This window comes from Impatiens glandulifera, chromosome 9 (genome assembly GCF_907164915.1).
Source record: "Impatiens glandulifera chromosome 9, dImpGla2.1, whole genome shotgun sequence".
Lineage (NCBI taxonomy): Eukaryota > Viridiplantae > Streptophyta > Magnoliopsida > Ericales > Balsaminaceae > Impatiens > Impatiens glandulifera.
The window spans coordinates 20,960,111-20,977,351 of NC_061870.1; the positions used below are offsets into that span (position 1 = coordinate 20,960,111).

The following is a 17,241-nucleotide window of genomic DNA, read 5'->3' on the forward strand; positions in this document are numbered from 1 at the left end:
TTTTTTCTTATCGTTGGCTGCGAGGTGGGGGTCGTTGTGGAGTCATTGCCCTAGTATTGCTCTCTCTATCATTACTTTATAAATTATCATTTGACACGACATTTTTCGGCGTTGTTTACCCATCTTCGGTTAAAGATAACTTTATTTGGTACTCAAAATATTTAATATAAATTTTTTCGACAACGTTTCATTGGTTCATTAGGATGGTTCTCCTTCAACTTAACAAATTAATTGATGATTGGATTTTTTTATCTTTGTATTGATTTCATAAATATTATTTTGTATTATCTACTTATTAAATTATTATCCGTAATTATCAATTAATTGAATTAAATGAAAATTAATTTCTAAATAAAAAAGTAATTTTTCAATAAATTATTTTAATTAAATAATATTTTAATTTTGTAACTTAATTTATTATTTAAAATAATCCCATATAAAAAATATCAAAGATGATCAATAAAAAACAAATGAAATAATTGATTATGACGTGGAGTCATGATAGTCACATCTTGAAATAAAAAAAGTGGTTTCATAAATTTATGACGAAAATGGAAACATATCTGGATAGAAATGATAAAAGTATGAGGATAAAAAATGAAGATAACTAAAACATAAGTGTCTAAAAATAACTTGAATGAAAAGTCTAGGGACATAAATATTTATAATTATTCATATTTGAAGTGTTCAGAAAATGATGGAACGTCACTTCGTAATATCTCATTCTTCATCATCCATCATCATCAGCAGTTTCCAACAATCAGATCTCAAATCTCGTTTTTCTCTCATCGGAATCTCTTCTTTCCGATCAGGATTTAAGGTGACATTCTTGATTCTTCAATCTTCGCCGGATCTTTGTCGGCGTTTACTGTTTTCTCAGCTAAATATTTGATTTCATCTTTTGTTGTTGAATTCCTTTGCATCAGCTTCTCTAGTATCCGATCATACTTTAACCTAGACATTTCGATTAGGAAAAAATGTCTATGTAGTTTTTGGAAAGTAGATAAGTGGTTTTTGTTGAAACTTAGGCGGTTTCTTTAACTGTTCAGGTAGTAGAAGATGGGTGCAACTACGAAGGATATTCATGCTACAAATGCCGAGGAAGGGACACTTGAAATTGGCATGGGTAAGATGTTTTTGTAAGTCTTTTATGTGGTGTCGTTGATCTTAACCTTAGGATGTATTCTGATTTGATACAGTTATATTTTACTTTTTGAAATATTCGTTTTTCAATGATTGACATGATTCAATTATGAGAGATTTTGACTGATTTGTGGCAATCGTTTTTCAATAAAAGTTTTGACCTGGTTGGTGTATGGTGAATTTAGTTTAATAAGTTTATTATAGTTCTCCTTTTGTTTGTTGAAGTTTATTAGATGAAAATTGATAAACTTTCTTATTCTCTAAATATGAACTAATAAATGTTCATCACAGAGTATAGAACTGTATCTGGAGTTGCTGGACCGTTGGTCATTCTCGATAAAGTTAAGGTGGATATCTACATCCCTAACTCAACAAAATCTAATGGAAAGTGTATCTTGACATCATATCAATATTTCAATGTACTTTCTTTTGAGCTTTTAGGGTCCAAAATATCAAGAAATTGTTAACATTCGTTTGGGAGATGGATCAACAAGGCGTGGTCAAGTTCTGGAGGTTGATGGGGAGAAAGCTGTCGTTCAGGTATTATACTGTTCCTACCTGAAATTTGATGGAACTGTGTATCTCTTTGAAATTTTCACCAAGAAGCTTATGTTCATCTTTTGTTAAGTTGATGTTGTAAAGGAGTAGAAGCATGAATATGTGATATAATAAGAGTGAAGTATGCGAATCGTAGTTTAGAGCCATACTAAAAGGGTTGAGAATTTGAACACATTTTAGCTGTTGATCTGCCATCCATACTATTGACGTGCATCACTTTAGTCCAGTTGCATTTTGTTATGGATTATGCCATCCTATCTGTTGTCATAAAAACTTTTAAGTGATATTCTTTATCACTGATATGTAGATTCTGCCAGATACTCTTGTGTGAAATGAATAGTTTTGCATGCCATTACTTAGGATCTAATAACAACACTTCATACTTGCATATGATTGCAATGAATGGCCAACCAAACATAAGTGATTGCTTGAAGGGCTACTCAGTTAGATTAACCCTATCTGGATTTTTTCCCACATCGGATGATTTACTAATCTTTTCCTGCCTATCTTTTGATGTTTGGACCAGGTCTTTGAAGGAACATCTGGTATTGATAACAAATATACAACTGTGCAGTTTACAGGAGAGGTACAGTATAGCCTTATTTGTATTTGTAATTTTTCTGATGAGTGATTTCCTATATTTTCTTATTCCCATGATTCACCCTAATTTATGTAAGTTGATTTGATAAGATGTGAATCTAATGTCAGGAAATTACTTAAAAGACTATTTTACCCTTATCGTAATGTAATTTGATTAATCTACAGGGATTAATTATACACTCTTACTATTTTACTGGTTTAAGTCTTCATAACTTACCGAATTAAGCCACATCTTCTAGCTTAATTTGAGTTGAATCTAAATAAGTAAGTCATTTTAGATAAAAATTATAAAATTAACTTAATTCAAATAAACACTTAATTATCTAGATGAAGTGATAATATTACCAAACACTGCTTATTCTGATCTTTTGTGCATCACAAACTGTTTTGTTCAAGTTAAACAAGCTCAGTTCCAATTTGGAACAGTTTGTTATGTTTTTCTAGGGGACACATGATCAGATATGTTTGACTTTGGAAAGAATGAGTTGTTTGTTACATTGTTAAAACTAAATGAGATCTGGGTATTGCCAATTCCACCCACCAAGAGAAACCATTATTCCAAATCATTTTGTAAAGTAAGATCTGATGATGGAAGATTTGCTGATTTTGGTTTAGTTGTGTACCTTTATTTCAAGAGCTAGTGAAGCATGTGAAATAAGAATTGATTCTTTGTTGGCGGTGCAACTCAATTAGGTCTTGAAAACTCCTGTCTCACTTGATATGCTTGGACGTATATTTAATGGGTCCGGGAAACCCATTGACAATGGGCCTCCAGTTTTACCCGAGGCATACCTGGATATTTCTGGTAAGTACATCAAGCGGTTCCTTTAATCTCTAAATGTTGAATGGCATTCTTATAAATTTATTGCCAGTTTATAACATCCTGGTCAAACTTGTGATTTTCTGTTTTAGGTAGTTCTATCAACCCAAGTGAGAGAACCTATCCTGAAGAGATGATACAAACTGGCATTTCAACAATTGATGTCATGAACTCAATTGCTAGAGGACAGAAGATTCCTCTGTTTTCAGCTGCTGGTCTTCCTCATAATGAAATTGCTGCCCAAATATGCAGGCAGGCAGGTCTTGTGAAGCGGTTGGAGAAAACAGAAAATCTTCTTGAGGTATGGTTGAGTGTTTGTGTTGTTTGTAAATGTGAAAGTAAGCAGATATATATAGTTATCTTAGAAGAAAAACAAATAGATATATAGTGCTGGTGAGATCTTCAATTATATCATATTTATGTGGATATTCTGTTTTTAGGGCAATGTAAGCTGAATGGTGAATTGGCTTTATTTTACTTTAGGCTATGTTTGGTTAGGGAATAATTAAAATTGGGGTCCAATTCCCATTCCATGGTTTGTTTGATCACTTAAAATAAACAATTGGAATTGGAATTAAAATGTATGTAAATTTTTCATCTCCAATGCCACCCTTTTTACTTTGGAATTCAAATTCCAATTCTTTAAATACTCTTTTGACTTTTTTTTCTTGAAAGGGTGAAACGCACCAAGGGTCGAACCCTTGAGTTCCGCTCAAAGAGTCAAACACTCTAACCACTGAGTTACACTAAATTAGCTACTCTTTCTAGATTTTATTTTTTGATTTTTTTATACTCTAATTTTTTAAAACAAACTACTCTTTGTATATTTTTTTTTTCAAAGTGGGTACTGCTGTTAACATATTTTATTTCTTTTATGATTTTCATATATTAATATTAAAGAATAAGAATAAAATAGAAATGTAAATATCATAAGAAAAAAATAAGATTAAATAAATTTGTTAAGAATTTGCAATATTTTGATTTCTTCAAACATAGGAATAGAATTGTGATACAATTCTAATTTTAACTCCAAATCCACTCACATCAATCCAAACATAGTGCTGTTGAAATACTTACTCTTTATGCTTCCTTCAAGGACTCTTTTGCTTTACTGAGGTTAATATTGGGTATGTTTGAATTCCTAGATATTGAGATGCAGTATGTATAATTGTGTGTTTTATCTAGTGCCCATGAAGTGTTGTTTGGTGTTCATGCTTGCAGTAGATATTTCTGATCCTCTCTAATAATGATCAAGTTCTTTGGTTAGCCTCGGCCTTAGGCTTCCTTCAATAGTAATTCTGTCTATGAGATTCTCATTTCATAAATCGTGGTCTTACAGGTTGAAGAAGATGACAATTTCGCCATTGTATTTGCAGCCATGGGAGTGAACATGGAAACAGCACAGTTTTTCAAGAGGGATTTTGAGGAAAATGGATCAATGGAAAGAGTCACCCTCTTCTTAAACCTGGTATTATGATATATATATATTAATATAATGAATAAAATCGTGAGATTAGATACTTAAAACATAATTCACCGTTTTTAATCAGGCAAACGATCCTACCATCGAACGTATTATTACTCCTCGTATTGCTTTGACAACTGCGGAGTATCTAGCCTATGAATGCGGGAAACACGTGTTGGTCATACTGACCGATATGAGTTCATATGCCGATGCTCTTCGTGAGGTAAGTTTGCAGTAGTTACCAATAGGAAAACTGTATCATGTGATCATTAGCTCTTCTTTTCTTAAATCTTAAATAACATTTAAAATCCATAAAATACCAACTCCTCAAGTGATAAGAGTCACGAACTAACAAGTTGAAGTCTCGTGTTCATTTAAAACCTTGATCTTGAGTTATAACGTTTTTTCTTCAAAAAAAACTATACTTTACTTTTTAAATTTTAATTCTGAAGACAAAAAGACATTTTAGTTATTTAACCCAAATTATTCCAAAAAACCCACTCTTTCATCGAACAAGATTTTGATTCCACAACCTTCAAAGACCAAAATAACTACACATCAAACGAGTTCTAAAAGCACATTGATTGAAGTGTGGGTCATGGCAGTTAGTTGTTGTGTTAGCTTCCTCTAGGAAAAAAAAACTAGTATAAATAAATCTATATATATGAAGTCAAATCAATGATGGTTTGATTTACCAGCATTTTCTATGTTAAATTGGATCTTCAAGTTACTAGAAATAAATTTATGAATTTGTCTTTAAGCATAAATAAAAAAATGGTTCCAAATAGGGGCAAGTGATTAATTGCATATGCAGGTATCTGCTGCCAGAGAGGAAGTGCCTGGAAGGAGAGGGTATCCTGGGTATATGTACACCGATTTGGCAACAATTTATGAGAGAGCTGGACGTATTGAAGGAAGAACGGGTTCCATTACTCAGATTCCAATTTTGACTATGCCAAATGATGGTGATTTCACATTTCCATGCCATGTTTATAGATTTTGGCAACTGTAGATTTTCTCTACTTATTTTTTTCTGATACTCTTATCAGATATTACACATCCCACCCCTGATCTTACTGGCTATATTACTGAGGGGCAGATATACATTGACAGACAACTGCATAATAGACAGGCAAGACAATGCAACTCGATTCTCCATTTTCTTACATTATTGGATTATTGCATACAAATTGAACTAGGATCCAATGCATATGATGATGATGATGATAACTTTTTTTGGTGCTGTAAATTTTGACAGATTTACCCTCCCATCAATGTGCTCCCTTCATTGTCTCGTTTGATGAAGGTAAGCAAACATATTCATTGAATTCCTAGATATATAGAGCATTTATCGAAGTAATGCTTACTTGTTGCCTTTGTCTAACGAAATATAGAGTGCCATTGGTGAAGGGATGACTCGAAGGGACCATTCTGATGTATCCAACCAGGTTTATACTTTTACCTAATCTCTATTTAGGAGCTTGTTTGATGTCGAGTTTTCCAAATTTTATGGAAATTAACAGTTTTTTCGAGAAAATGGATGAACCGTTTATTAATAATGAGATAAAAATCTATTACTATTTACTAGTTAGGTACATTTTTTTAAGTGTCAATACCCTGTTCAAAACAACGTAGCAAGTTAAATGACTAAAATACCCTTTGTATTTAATATTTTAGTTGATGATTTGAATTATTAACATTTAACTAATTTTGTTTTAATAAATTTGAATTCAGTTATATGCCAATTATGCCATTGGGAAGGATGTTCAAGCAATGAAGGCTGTGGTTGGTGAGGAGGCTCTCTCTTCAGAAGATCTGGTATATATATCTCTTAAAACTTCCAAATACCACTTTCATTTTATATGTTTATTTATTTTGCTTAACCTCGGTTTCTCCTTAAACAACAACAGCTATATCTGGAATTCCTGGACAAGTTCGAGAGGAAATTTGTCGCTCAGGGGGCTTACGATACACGAAACATCTACCAATCACTTGACCTAGCATGGACTCTCCTCAGAATCTTCCCCCGTGAGCTTCTCCATCGTATCCCAGCAAAGACTCTCGATCAGTACTATAATCGAGATGCAAGTAACTGAATTCGAGACCCTTAGAGTTCTTCTTCTTGTGCCATATACATTATATATTCTCGCTTGAATATCGAATAATGCCTTAAGCAAAAACCGCTAATGTTGATCTCAACTAGGTTTTGCTGGACATCAATCATTATTGTTTATCTGTTTTGTGTGTATGTTCCTGAATTTATGAGTTCACCTATTCTTTACTGACCAAAAACTTCCAACAGGTTTAACAAACCTTGTTTTTTCAGAAAATGAAATTCAATTTTTTTTTATAGTAAAAACGCATTGATACAAGTGCGAGTCGATAACGGTTTTTTAGCAAGATGCGACTTTTTAATAACTTTTCATGCTTTTTTTATATAGAATACAAGTAAAATTAGTTTTATTTTATCAATTTAAAAATATAATTATGACCAAATAATACATACCAAAAAGGTACACATTTTACTTCTTTTGAAGTCAAATAATCATTCATTCCTTGGTCCTTTTCTAATAACTTAATTTAGAACAATTTTAACTACCTTATTTCATATTTTACTCTAAACAATAACACATTGTTCATCTTTCAAAATTATTTTATTGTTTTTATTTTTGCATTACAATTTGAAAACACACATTTATACAAGTTTGAAGACAAACTCTTTACTCTCATACATGTTTTCGGCTTAATCCATATTTAACAAACACTGTATCCAAACACGATTATATAAAAAAAAATCTTTACTCTCATACATGTTTTCGGCTTAATCCATATTTAACAAACACAACACGATTATATAAAAAAAAATGGTTTTGTGTAACAATAAAGGAAAAAAATATTTTTGAACAAAAATTAACCGGCTTTAGATGTTCTTACAACAGATGGTAATACAATCGAGCTAAGGTCACCCGGATATGGTGTCCACAACCCTAATCCACCTCGACTCTCTCTCAAACCTGTTTTGTCACCTTTTAACTCATCCAACGACTTCACCCATTCTACTTTCGAAGAATGCTCTCTAGTGTGATTGTGCAATATGAATATAGAGTTGTACTCACAGTTAGGGAACATAAAGAAATTGAACATTCCCTTTAGTCTATAGACGACGAATCCAAAGCTCAGCTGGTCTCTCGGGGTAAAGAGGTCAACTTCGTTGAACCATAAGCAACTGAATAAGTTATTCATTGTTGTGTGCTCCCTCACAATGATCGCTCCTTCAGGAACATCTGCGTTTCATGAAAAATTATTAATATGGTTTTGAGAAAGAAACAACATTATTGAAGGGCTTCGGTCCTTTACCACTAATGGTGTTTTTCTCGGGGCTCCAAGGCTCCATCCCTTCGTATCTGTATATTTTCATGTGTAGGTCGATAAGAGGTCGAGCGTATCGTTTCCTACGTTTGTTTGCATCCGCCTCTTCGTATATACTCTTATGGTGCTTGTGTTGAGCAATTGCAAATGTGTGCTTTCCCCGCCATAAGTATCTGATTCAATGAAGACATTAACCTCAAACTAATCATCACTTTGAATGAAAAAAAATAAGCCATATGCATGCTAGGCCTTGTTTGATCTAGGTTACTTCCAAATAACCTAATTAACCTGCAAAAATACTTTGTTCTTGTTTGTTCAATGTAAGTTATTTGGGTAAAAAGACATTGTGGATATAAATATATAATGATTTTTTTCAAAGAAATAAATAATATTTTGGTTAATAATTTGAATGATGTGATTTTATGAGGAATTAACAATTGGATAGTGGGTTATTTGAGATTAAATTCAAATAATTTTAGATAGAACAAGGCCTATGGGTTATGTAATGAAAAAAAAGAAGGCAGATGCATGTTAGGTCTTGTTTGATCTAGGGTTATTTGAATAACCAAGTGGTAGTTAAACAGCATAATAACCTATTTGTTATTTGGGTAAAAAGACATGAAGGGTATAAAAATATAACGTTTTTCTTAATGAAATAGAGTATTTTGGTTAAAGATTTGAATGTCGTGATTTGTTAGGGGGTTATTATTTGAGATTAAATTCAAATAACACAGATCAATCAAGGCCTAAGATATATAAATAAAAGTAATATTTTTATAAATAGAGAGTATTTTGATGTTTAGACAAGTAGATTGTTGATTGGATAATAAGTTATTTGAAATTAATCTCAAATAACACATCTCAAACAAGACCCTAATGATCAAGAACAATGAAGAACATACCTTTCAAGAATAAGTAATGGATCCACTATTAACTCCATTTTACCATCAATCCAGATGCTATATTCTGCTTGAGGAAATAATCTGTGGGTTAATATTTTGGGGACCTTCCCGTTCCTTCTCGGTTCATCGTATGGTTGATTCTTAAGTAAAATCAAACGCCACATGCCAACCCATTGACCACCATCACTATCTTTTCTTACAGTAACATTGTTCTTGATGAAGTCAAGAGATACTTCATCAACCACCATCAGAAAGCAAAAGAGCTTTTGAGATCGTAAGCTAATATTCGACGGTTGATGAGGTGTATCATAACCGTCAAAGATTCCGGAAGCTACCACAAATTTACACTTCTTTGTATACTTAACATCTTTTTCATCCATTTCTGCACCACCACCTGGGATGAAACCACAATGTACCTAAAGCAATAAAAAGTAAAAAGCTACTTAGGTAAATCCAATGAAGCCACTACAACTCAAGTCGTAAAAGGTACTTGATAAAGTAAGCCCATTTGGAAACACTTTCTGATTCTAGATCCGGGTCCAGATGGTAAATCATTTTTAAAAAAATTCGGAAATTGTGAAGTATCTCATTCAGATCCAAACGTATCACATTTGAAAACACAACTTTGTTAGACACATTCATAAATTTACTAACGGTTTCTCATCTTAATGAGGATCCAAAAAGTATTTCTAAATGGACATGAATTCCCAAATGCGGGACACATAATCTCCCAACTTAGCCACCCCTTTACTAGTCTCACACTCATCGCCGATTAGAACTCTAGAAGTGACCCACGAGGTATTTGTTCCCACAGGATTCAAGAGGTGGCTATGATACACCATTATAATGCCTCGGACCTATGGATCTAGTATGTGTGAGATACAAAATATAGATATCTTAGGCAAAACAATTAGGTAATGACAACCAAACCCTAAAAGAACCTAAGAAGGTAATTGTTAGAGTTTTGGTGACCATAATGGATTTGGCTGGGCCCGCAATGTGACAAAAGAAAACCTAAATTTCACAGAACATTGTTGTAACAGGGTATGGACTTTTACAAAAAAAAATCTTGGCTAGGTTTTTTTCTTGTTCTTCTTTCTTTTCTCTTAATCTGTATTTGTAACCTAATTTTCAACATATAGTGAAACTCTTCTCATTCCCATGAATTTTTTCCATCTTGGGTTTCCATATAAAATGTTGTTTTCTTTCTTTTACTTGTCATTGATTTATAACAATAACTTTAGCCCAATAACCTCAACTCATACAAAAATATCCTATTTCTAGTGATTTTCATAAACCCATAAAAACAAATATTCACCTTCATGGTTGATTTTACTTTAAAGCTCTCTTCTCGTTGAAACCAGCTTTCATGCCCACCAAATAGCTGAGGTGATTGTGACCCATTAAGTGCTACCCCGGGCTCCATTACATAAGACAGCTCTTGAATAACTTTGTTTGGAGTTCTTTTATCTGGTATAGCCACTTTGTCAGGATTATCAACAACGGGAATCGAACAACCTGATTGAAACAGAAGAATGTAACAATGCTGTCATCCCAGAACAACTCAATTAAGAACTCCAAAAGAACTACTAGGCGAGGGACTTACGATGAGGAGCCTTTGGTACAAGTCCTAGTGAGTCTAACATAGTAAACACCTTGCTTTCTCTGTTACAAATAGCTGCATTCATTCCAAGACCAAAACAAGATTCAGAATAACCATTTACAATAATAAGTTGATTCTCACTTGTATATTAAGTACCTGAGAATAAGGCAATTGAAGATTGACAAGACCAAATTTGAAAGAGCAATACACAAAGAATAATCAACATCCAAACCATTCCTCCTACAAGAACCAAACGAATAAATCCTCTCCTCCATATAATCCTAAGTGGGAAACCTGAAGATGATTTCCCAGGCGAAAATATTCCTCCTTCAGCTTCTGCAATCAATCCATCACATTCATAATTTCATTCCAAATATCATCTAAATATGCATTACTTCCAACAAAAAAAGAAGGGTTTTTCAATTTTATATTTACCTTTACTCTGATTGGAAGCACTGCGCTCAGTTCGTCGGTTTACTAGTGAAACAGACCTCTGGTACTCGGTTTCCATGTTTCACACCAAAGTTCTTCTTGAGATGAAGATAGAGAGAGAGATCCAAATCAAAGAATGAAGTGTAAGTGAAAAGATTCTGGATCTGGAGACAGTCTCGAACAATCCTCACTCATGAATCAGGAAAAAACTGAGATCTTGGCTCATCGACTGTATTTACTGAAGTGTGATCCGGTTACTCTAAGATATTCGATTTTGTCTAAAACTGAAGAATGCCCACCCACCGACTGATGATTTTACGGAGGATCACTGATGGTTTGATTCAAAAAGGATTTGACGACTTCTGGATCAGAATCGGAGCTTCGAATTTACATGAAGGAAGGAAGCTAACTGATGAAGATCATTCATTCGTAATAGGTTGTATGAAAACAAAATCAGCCCCTCATCTTATGTACAATATTCATGTACGGTAAATGCTACAATTTATTTTAGGGGCAATTTTGTAATATGACGATTAGATTTGAAATTGATTATTTGAGAGTTTGAGTTTTCATATTTTTATTTTTCAGTTATATTAATTAATCATAAAACAAATTAAATATTGTGAAGTGTTTGATAGATTAGACTAAACCTATTACTTGTTTGATGAATGGATTATTCGATGAATGGGTTATTGAGATAAAACTCGGTTTTTATTTCAAAACTTAACCATTATATCATTAATTTAATCAATCTATTTATCTCTTAAAATATCAAAATTATTCTTTATTTTTCTTTAATATAAATTAACTATTAAATAAAAATTTAAAGATAAAAAATAATTTGATCAAAAATAAATAAAAATCAATTTTTTCTTACTTCTAATAGAAAAAAGAAAAAAAAATCCAAACAAACCAAAAAAACCAATTCCTCAAACAAGCTCATAAGATTATTTTTAATAATAAAACATTTATCTTCTTAAATGTATTATTTTTTTCTTCTAATTAACTTCTTACATTTATAAATAAAATAATATTTTCGTATTTATTGTACTTTTATAGATTCAGTATTTTTTTTAGATCTACCTATTCTAATTTATTTATGTGATTTTGATAACTAAAAATATGTGTGATCTAAGAAAAGTTTTTTAAAAAATTCAAAAATATATTTGGTATTTATTTTTTACCTAACTTTCAAACAACATAATTTTTTTTTTTTTTTTTGTAACGTTTACAATTTAGATTTATTTGTGTTTTAAATAAAATATTTTTTCAGTATATATGCATTTCAAACTACCCAATGCGATTTGAATGTCTTAAAAATTATGAATTGTGTAAAAATAATTGGAAAAAATCTAAAAGAAATAAAACTATTATATTTTTATAAATGTGATAAATTAGTTTAAAAAAACTACCTTAAAGTAACAAAACAAATGTTTGTTCATTTAAAAGAAATTTAAATAAGCTAAGAAATATATATTATTTTAAGATTTATATAGCACAATTTAAAGTTTAAAGTTTAAACACTATTTGGTAAAAACAATTTAAGTTCGAGCTTTAAATATCAATTGAGTTTTAAAATATAAATTAAAAATCACTCCAAATGTATGACGTTTGTTTTTTTTTGTTTGTCAAAAAAAAAATTAATATGGTTAAAAATATGAAAATTTTAACCTTAAAAGATTTGAACTCAACATTTACATTTTTATTTTTTTTAATTATATTGAACACCAAACAAAATAAATGTTGTAATCTGTCTATTTACTTGACTGTGGCAAAATAATTTAAAAAATACAATAAAAAAAAAAATCACTTCAAAGTCATTATAAAAGACATTTTGTCAAGAGAAATTGTTAGAATTGTTAAAAAAATTTAAGAGCTTGTCACGATTTTTCAAAATATATAACGTAGCAACTGTTGAATTTAATTCTTGGATACGTGAATTGATCGAGAGACTATAGATGAGAGTTTAGAGATTCAGGGATCATGAATTGACCAAGAGTCCAGAGATTCAGGGATCGTGAATTGACCGAGAGTCTAGAGATTTAGGGATCGTGAATTGACGGAGAGTCTAGAGATTTAGGGATCGTGAATTGACCGAGAGTCTAGAAATCCAGGGATCGTGAATTGACAGAGAGTCTAGATTCGGGGATTGTGAATTGATCGAGAGTCTAGCGATTTAGGATCGTGAATTGACCGAGAATTCAGAGATTCAAGGATCTTGGATTGACCAAGAGTCTAAAGATTCAGGGATCGTGAATTGACTGAGAGTTCAGAGATTTAGGGATCATGAATTGACTGAGAGGATTCATTGTTGTACTCTGATGCCCTTTTATATTGAAGCGTATCAATGGTCGAATCTCATTCGTAGATATGTGTCAGCTTTCTGATGGTTGTATGTCATGTGTATGGGATAGTACACATAAATAATATCTGTTGGAATCGTGGCTTACAGGATGATAGTGCGCGGAATATTCGGTAAAACGTGGTGTACTATATAGTACTGCGTGGGCTAGTGGAATAATCGTGTACGTGACATTTGTACATTTTTTGCGTCTTAAGTTGATGTGGCAGTCTGTTGTTAGCGCGACACAACTTTTGACGCAACACTGTTGTTGGCTACTCGGCTGTTAGCGCAACATAGTTGTTGGTGCAACACTGTTGTTTGTTTCTTCAGACTGCTGTTGAAGCAAGGTTGCTGCTAGCGCTTCTTCAGACTGCTGCTGAAGCAAGGCTGCTTCTAGCGCTTTTTCAGACTGCTGCTGAAGCAAAGCTGATGTTGACGCTTCTTTAGGGTGTTGACGACGACTCTGCTGTTGTCAACCCTGCTGTCAACGCCTTATTAACTTTACATGCGCATTAAACATTTGTAGAACTTAGTTTTATTCAATTATCAGCCCATCATCAAAACTACGACGTTAAACTTCGTTTTATTATCTTAAATTCATTTTAATCAATTAAAACGTTTTTTAATTAAACTTAATTAATTATTTCCCTTTTAATTAATTATTTTTTTTTAACTTAATCTAACCGAAATGATTAAGACTCGAGAGAATTTGAAAAATAAATGATTGAGAAAATAACATGACGTGACGTAATCTAATTGACTAAAAAAATAATAAAATTTATCTTTCTTATTATCTTTTTATATACTTTTCTTTTTATATACTAATAAAATGTTATTTAAATATACGTATTAAAAATATGATCATCTAGTCTCTTTTAGTAAATCATAATTAATTTTTTATTTTTTTATTTATATATTTATTAATTAAATATTAATATATTTTCTTTCTCAATCTTTTTCATTAATTAGACTATTTAAATTTATTTCATTCTTAAAATTTTTATTATTTTTATATTAATTTTTCTTTTTTTATTTCATCTCTTTTTTTTATCTGTTTTTATTTTTGTTAGTCTTTAAATTTTTATTTTTAATTTTTTTTTAAAAACTTATTTACTTACAAAATTCTCAAATAACCAAAATACTATAAGCACTCAGGGTTATTTAAATAAATAATCTTTAGGTTGAATTAATGGTTGAAAATTTAAATTGTAATCTTTAGGTTGAAAATTTAAATTAATTCTATCACATTTAAACGAGGCGTTGAATTTTCTATGTAATCAACTGTCTATTCATAAGACGTGTCTTTGTGTTTCTTCCATATATCAGATATATTGTTTACTATGCTTATTCATTGCTTCTAATATTCTTCATTTACAAGCAGTTTTTCCCACGCATGCATCACTAAGAAAGCTGTCTCTTGCTTCTATTAATTGTAATTATTTGGTAATAATTAAACAATTTTAAATATTTTATTATTCAGAAAATTAAAAAATCTCTTATCAATAAGATTTGTACTAATAAGTCTTTAAATTTAAGTTTGGATCATGCCTGCTTTTTTTAAATTCAATAAAAAAAAATATCAATAATAATTCACAGAACTCACATCAAATAAGTTTAATTATAAACAAAAAAAAAACATAATTGTTTTTTATAATATTTGAAGAAAGAATTTAATTCATTATTTTATTTTTAAAAATGGTTAATGTAATCAAATTATTTTAATAATTAAACTATTTTATGATTTAATCATTTAAAATAACAAATATATATATATATATATAAAATAACAACTATTTTATATATATTTTGATTGAAATATTAATTGATTAATAAAATATAGTTTTCAAATAATTTCTTATAGGTGATAGTGATTGAAATGAATGTGAAATAACTATTTTTTTTTGTTAATTAATTAACTTATTGTAATATTGATCTGTCAATTTTATTTGAATCAGTAAAATTAAATGCTGATAATAAACTTAGAAATTCTCTTTGAAATTCTCTTTTGTCGCTTTGATCTTCAAGGTACGATGCCTTTGTCATGGATTTGTTAAATTACTCTATTTGGTACAAGTTATATGTCTTCATGTATGAGGAATAAAATTGTAATTAATTTTATGGAAAAAATATTTTTATATCTCTTCATTTTATATTCTTCTTATTATAAAGCAAATATTGATTATATATATATATATATATATATATATATATATATATATATATTAAATTAATATAATATAAGTACTTAATTATAATTTATTTAATTTTAATATTATGTATTTTTTGAAAAGTGAAATTTCATATTAATTATTATAAATAAAACGATAATAATAATAATGAAACACCCCTAAATCTATCTATTTTGTGGATGATTATGGTTATAACAAGTATAAAAATTATATTTTATAGATCATAATTTATACAAACAATAACAACAAATTTAGTTTAATAATATTTAAAATTAAAAAATATAATATAATGATATCATTATTATTTTAAAATTATAAGTATTTTTATGTAATCAATTAATATTATCAAACTAATTAAAATAAATTATATTTAATGAATAAAATAAAATTATATATATTATAATTACCTGTAATTATTATATTAAAAATCTTTAAAATATTTTTTAAATAAAAAAATAAATAATTATTTAATATATAATAATTAAAATATTATAATATATAAGAATATGGGTTGGATCACATCGTAAATTCTAATTTCAATTTCAATTTAAGAGAATCGTCATTAAATTTCAATTCATAAGTAGAAAATTATAAAATTATAATTCAATTTCATTTCTTAACAAAAATATAATATAATAAAAATAATTTTAATATATATTTCTATTTTATTAAAATGTTAATTTGACACGTTGAATTATATTTTTTTTAAATTTAATTTTTATTATATATATATATATATTAAAATGTTAACTCACTAAATTAAAATATATATATATATAACATCCTAAATTTACAAAATAATTATCAATTTAAAATTTTAATCTTATTTTAAATAATAAAATACTAAGTTATTTTATTATATATATATATATATATATATATATATATAATTTGAAATATTTGAATTTTATACTAATTATATTTCATAATATTAAAGGTATACCAAATTTAAGAATTAAATTTTGACTCCAAATTTTAATTTCAATACATTTTTTAAGACCAAACACACCCTAATAAAATAATAATAAAAATGAATTAAAACAAAATAAAATAACAAGGAAAATAAATTATATTAATTTAAAGGGCAAAAACGTATTTTATTTTTTTATCTCATATCAAATTCAAACTTAGAAAATATTCTTACATTATTAATATATTTAAACTAAATAAAAACATATATAATATATATACTTTTTATATTATATCTTTTCTTAACCAAATAATACCTCATGAAATTATATAATAATCAATGAATCTTCTTCATTATAATTTTGACTTTATGTAAATTTGTCAAACTATTTATTGTTAAGATTTTCATTTATTTTGATTTATATAAATGTTATTTTATATTATTTGAATTTTTTTTTTTATATGTAACTTATAAAATAAATGAGATATTGCTGGTAACCTAACCAAAATTGTGATTATTAAATAAAAAAAATGATGCAATTTTGAAAAGATTTAGAAAAATACCATCTTTTTAAAAAGTACTCCACCTAACATAACTATATTCAATATTTTATTCATAAATTCCCCTTTAATATAAATTCTAGTAATATGTAATATTACTGCACAATATATTAAAGATTGAATAAAAAATTTATTGTTCTATAATCTTTGGATATAAAATGAAATTTATTTTAATTAGGTCATATTATTGATGTTTTTTTTTTTATGTAATCCTAGTCCATTTTCCATTTTTCTTTAGTTTATATTATCTGGTGCAACCGAACAACTATACTTTATCATTGTACTAGAGATTTATTAACACGTTTTTATCATTTTTTTAAACTTATATATTTCTATTATTACAATA

General features: G+C 29.0%; 2 protein-coding genes across 2 annotated transcripts; one reads left to right on the plus strand and one right to left on the minus strand.

Annotated features, from left to right (window-relative positions):
• The first annotated feature begins 702 nt into the window (after nucleotides 1-702).
• LOC124914127 (V-type proton ATPase subunit B2-like) lies at nucleotides 703-6,868 on the plus strand. Its single transcript, XM_047454612.1, has 15 exons — nucleotides 703-820; nucleotides 1,050-1,126; nucleotides 1,435-1,490; nucleotides 1,585-1,683; nucleotides 2,228-2,287; nucleotides 2,995-3,106; nucleotides 3,214-3,422; nucleotides 4,461-4,589; nucleotides 4,672-4,809; nucleotides 5,401-5,551; nucleotides 5,636-5,718; nucleotides 5,845-5,892; nucleotides 5,981-6,034; nucleotides 6,321-6,404; nucleotides 6,497-6,868. The coding sequence occupies exons 2-15, from the start codon at nucleotides 1,060-1,062 to the stop codon at nucleotides 6,680-6,682; spliced, it is 1,476 nt and encodes a 491-aa protein (XP_047310568.1). The 5' UTR covers nucleotides 703-820; nucleotides 1,050-1,059; the 3' UTR covers nucleotides 6,683-6,868.
• Nucleotides 6,869-7,460: 592 nt separating this feature from the next.
• LOC124914408 (probable hexosyltransferase MUCI70) lies at nucleotides 7,461-11,290 on the minus strand. Its single transcript, XM_047454950.1, has 7 exons — nucleotides 10,896-11,290; nucleotides 10,617-10,796; nucleotides 10,464-10,535; nucleotides 10,176-10,375; nucleotides 8,858-9,273; nucleotides 7,944-8,128; nucleotides 7,461-7,870 (listed from the first exon to the last, which is right to left on the minus strand). Exons 1-7 carry the CDS (start codon nucleotides 10,969-10,971, stop codon nucleotides 7,497-7,499), a joined length of 1,503 nt encoding a protein of 500 aa, XP_047310906.1. The 5' UTR covers nucleotides 10,972-11,290; the 3' UTR covers nucleotides 7,461-7,496.
• Nucleotides 11,291-17,241: the final 5,951 nt, after the last annotated feature.

Excerpts from the sequence above, each read along its gene's own strand:
- LOC124914127 (XM_047454612.1), top strand. The coding sequence starts at position 1,060 with ATGGGTGCAACTACGAAGGATATTCATGCTACAAATGCCGAGGAAGGG. Across the intron at positions 1,684-2,227 it reads GGGAGAAAGCTGTCGTTCAG|GTCTTTGAAGGAACATCTGG; the intron begins GTATTATACTGT and ends TGTTTGGACCAG. Across the intron at positions 3,107-3,213 it reads GGCATACCTGGATATTTCTG|GTAGTTCTATCAACCCAAGT; the intron begins GTAAGTACATCA and ends TTTCTGTTTTAG.
- LOC124914408 (XM_047454950.1), bottom strand. The coding sequence starts at position 10,971 with ATGGAAACCGAGTACCAGAGGTCTGTTTCACTAGTAAACCGACGAACT. Across the intron at positions 10,536-10,616 it reads TTCAATTGCCTTATTCTCAG|CTATTTGTAACAGAGAAAGC; the intron begins GTACTTAATATA and ends GAATGAATGCAG. Across the intron at positions 10,376-10,463 it reads TGTACCAAAGGCTCCTCATC|GTTGTTCGATTCCCGTTGTT; the intron begins GTAAGTCCCTCG and ends TGTTTCAATCAG.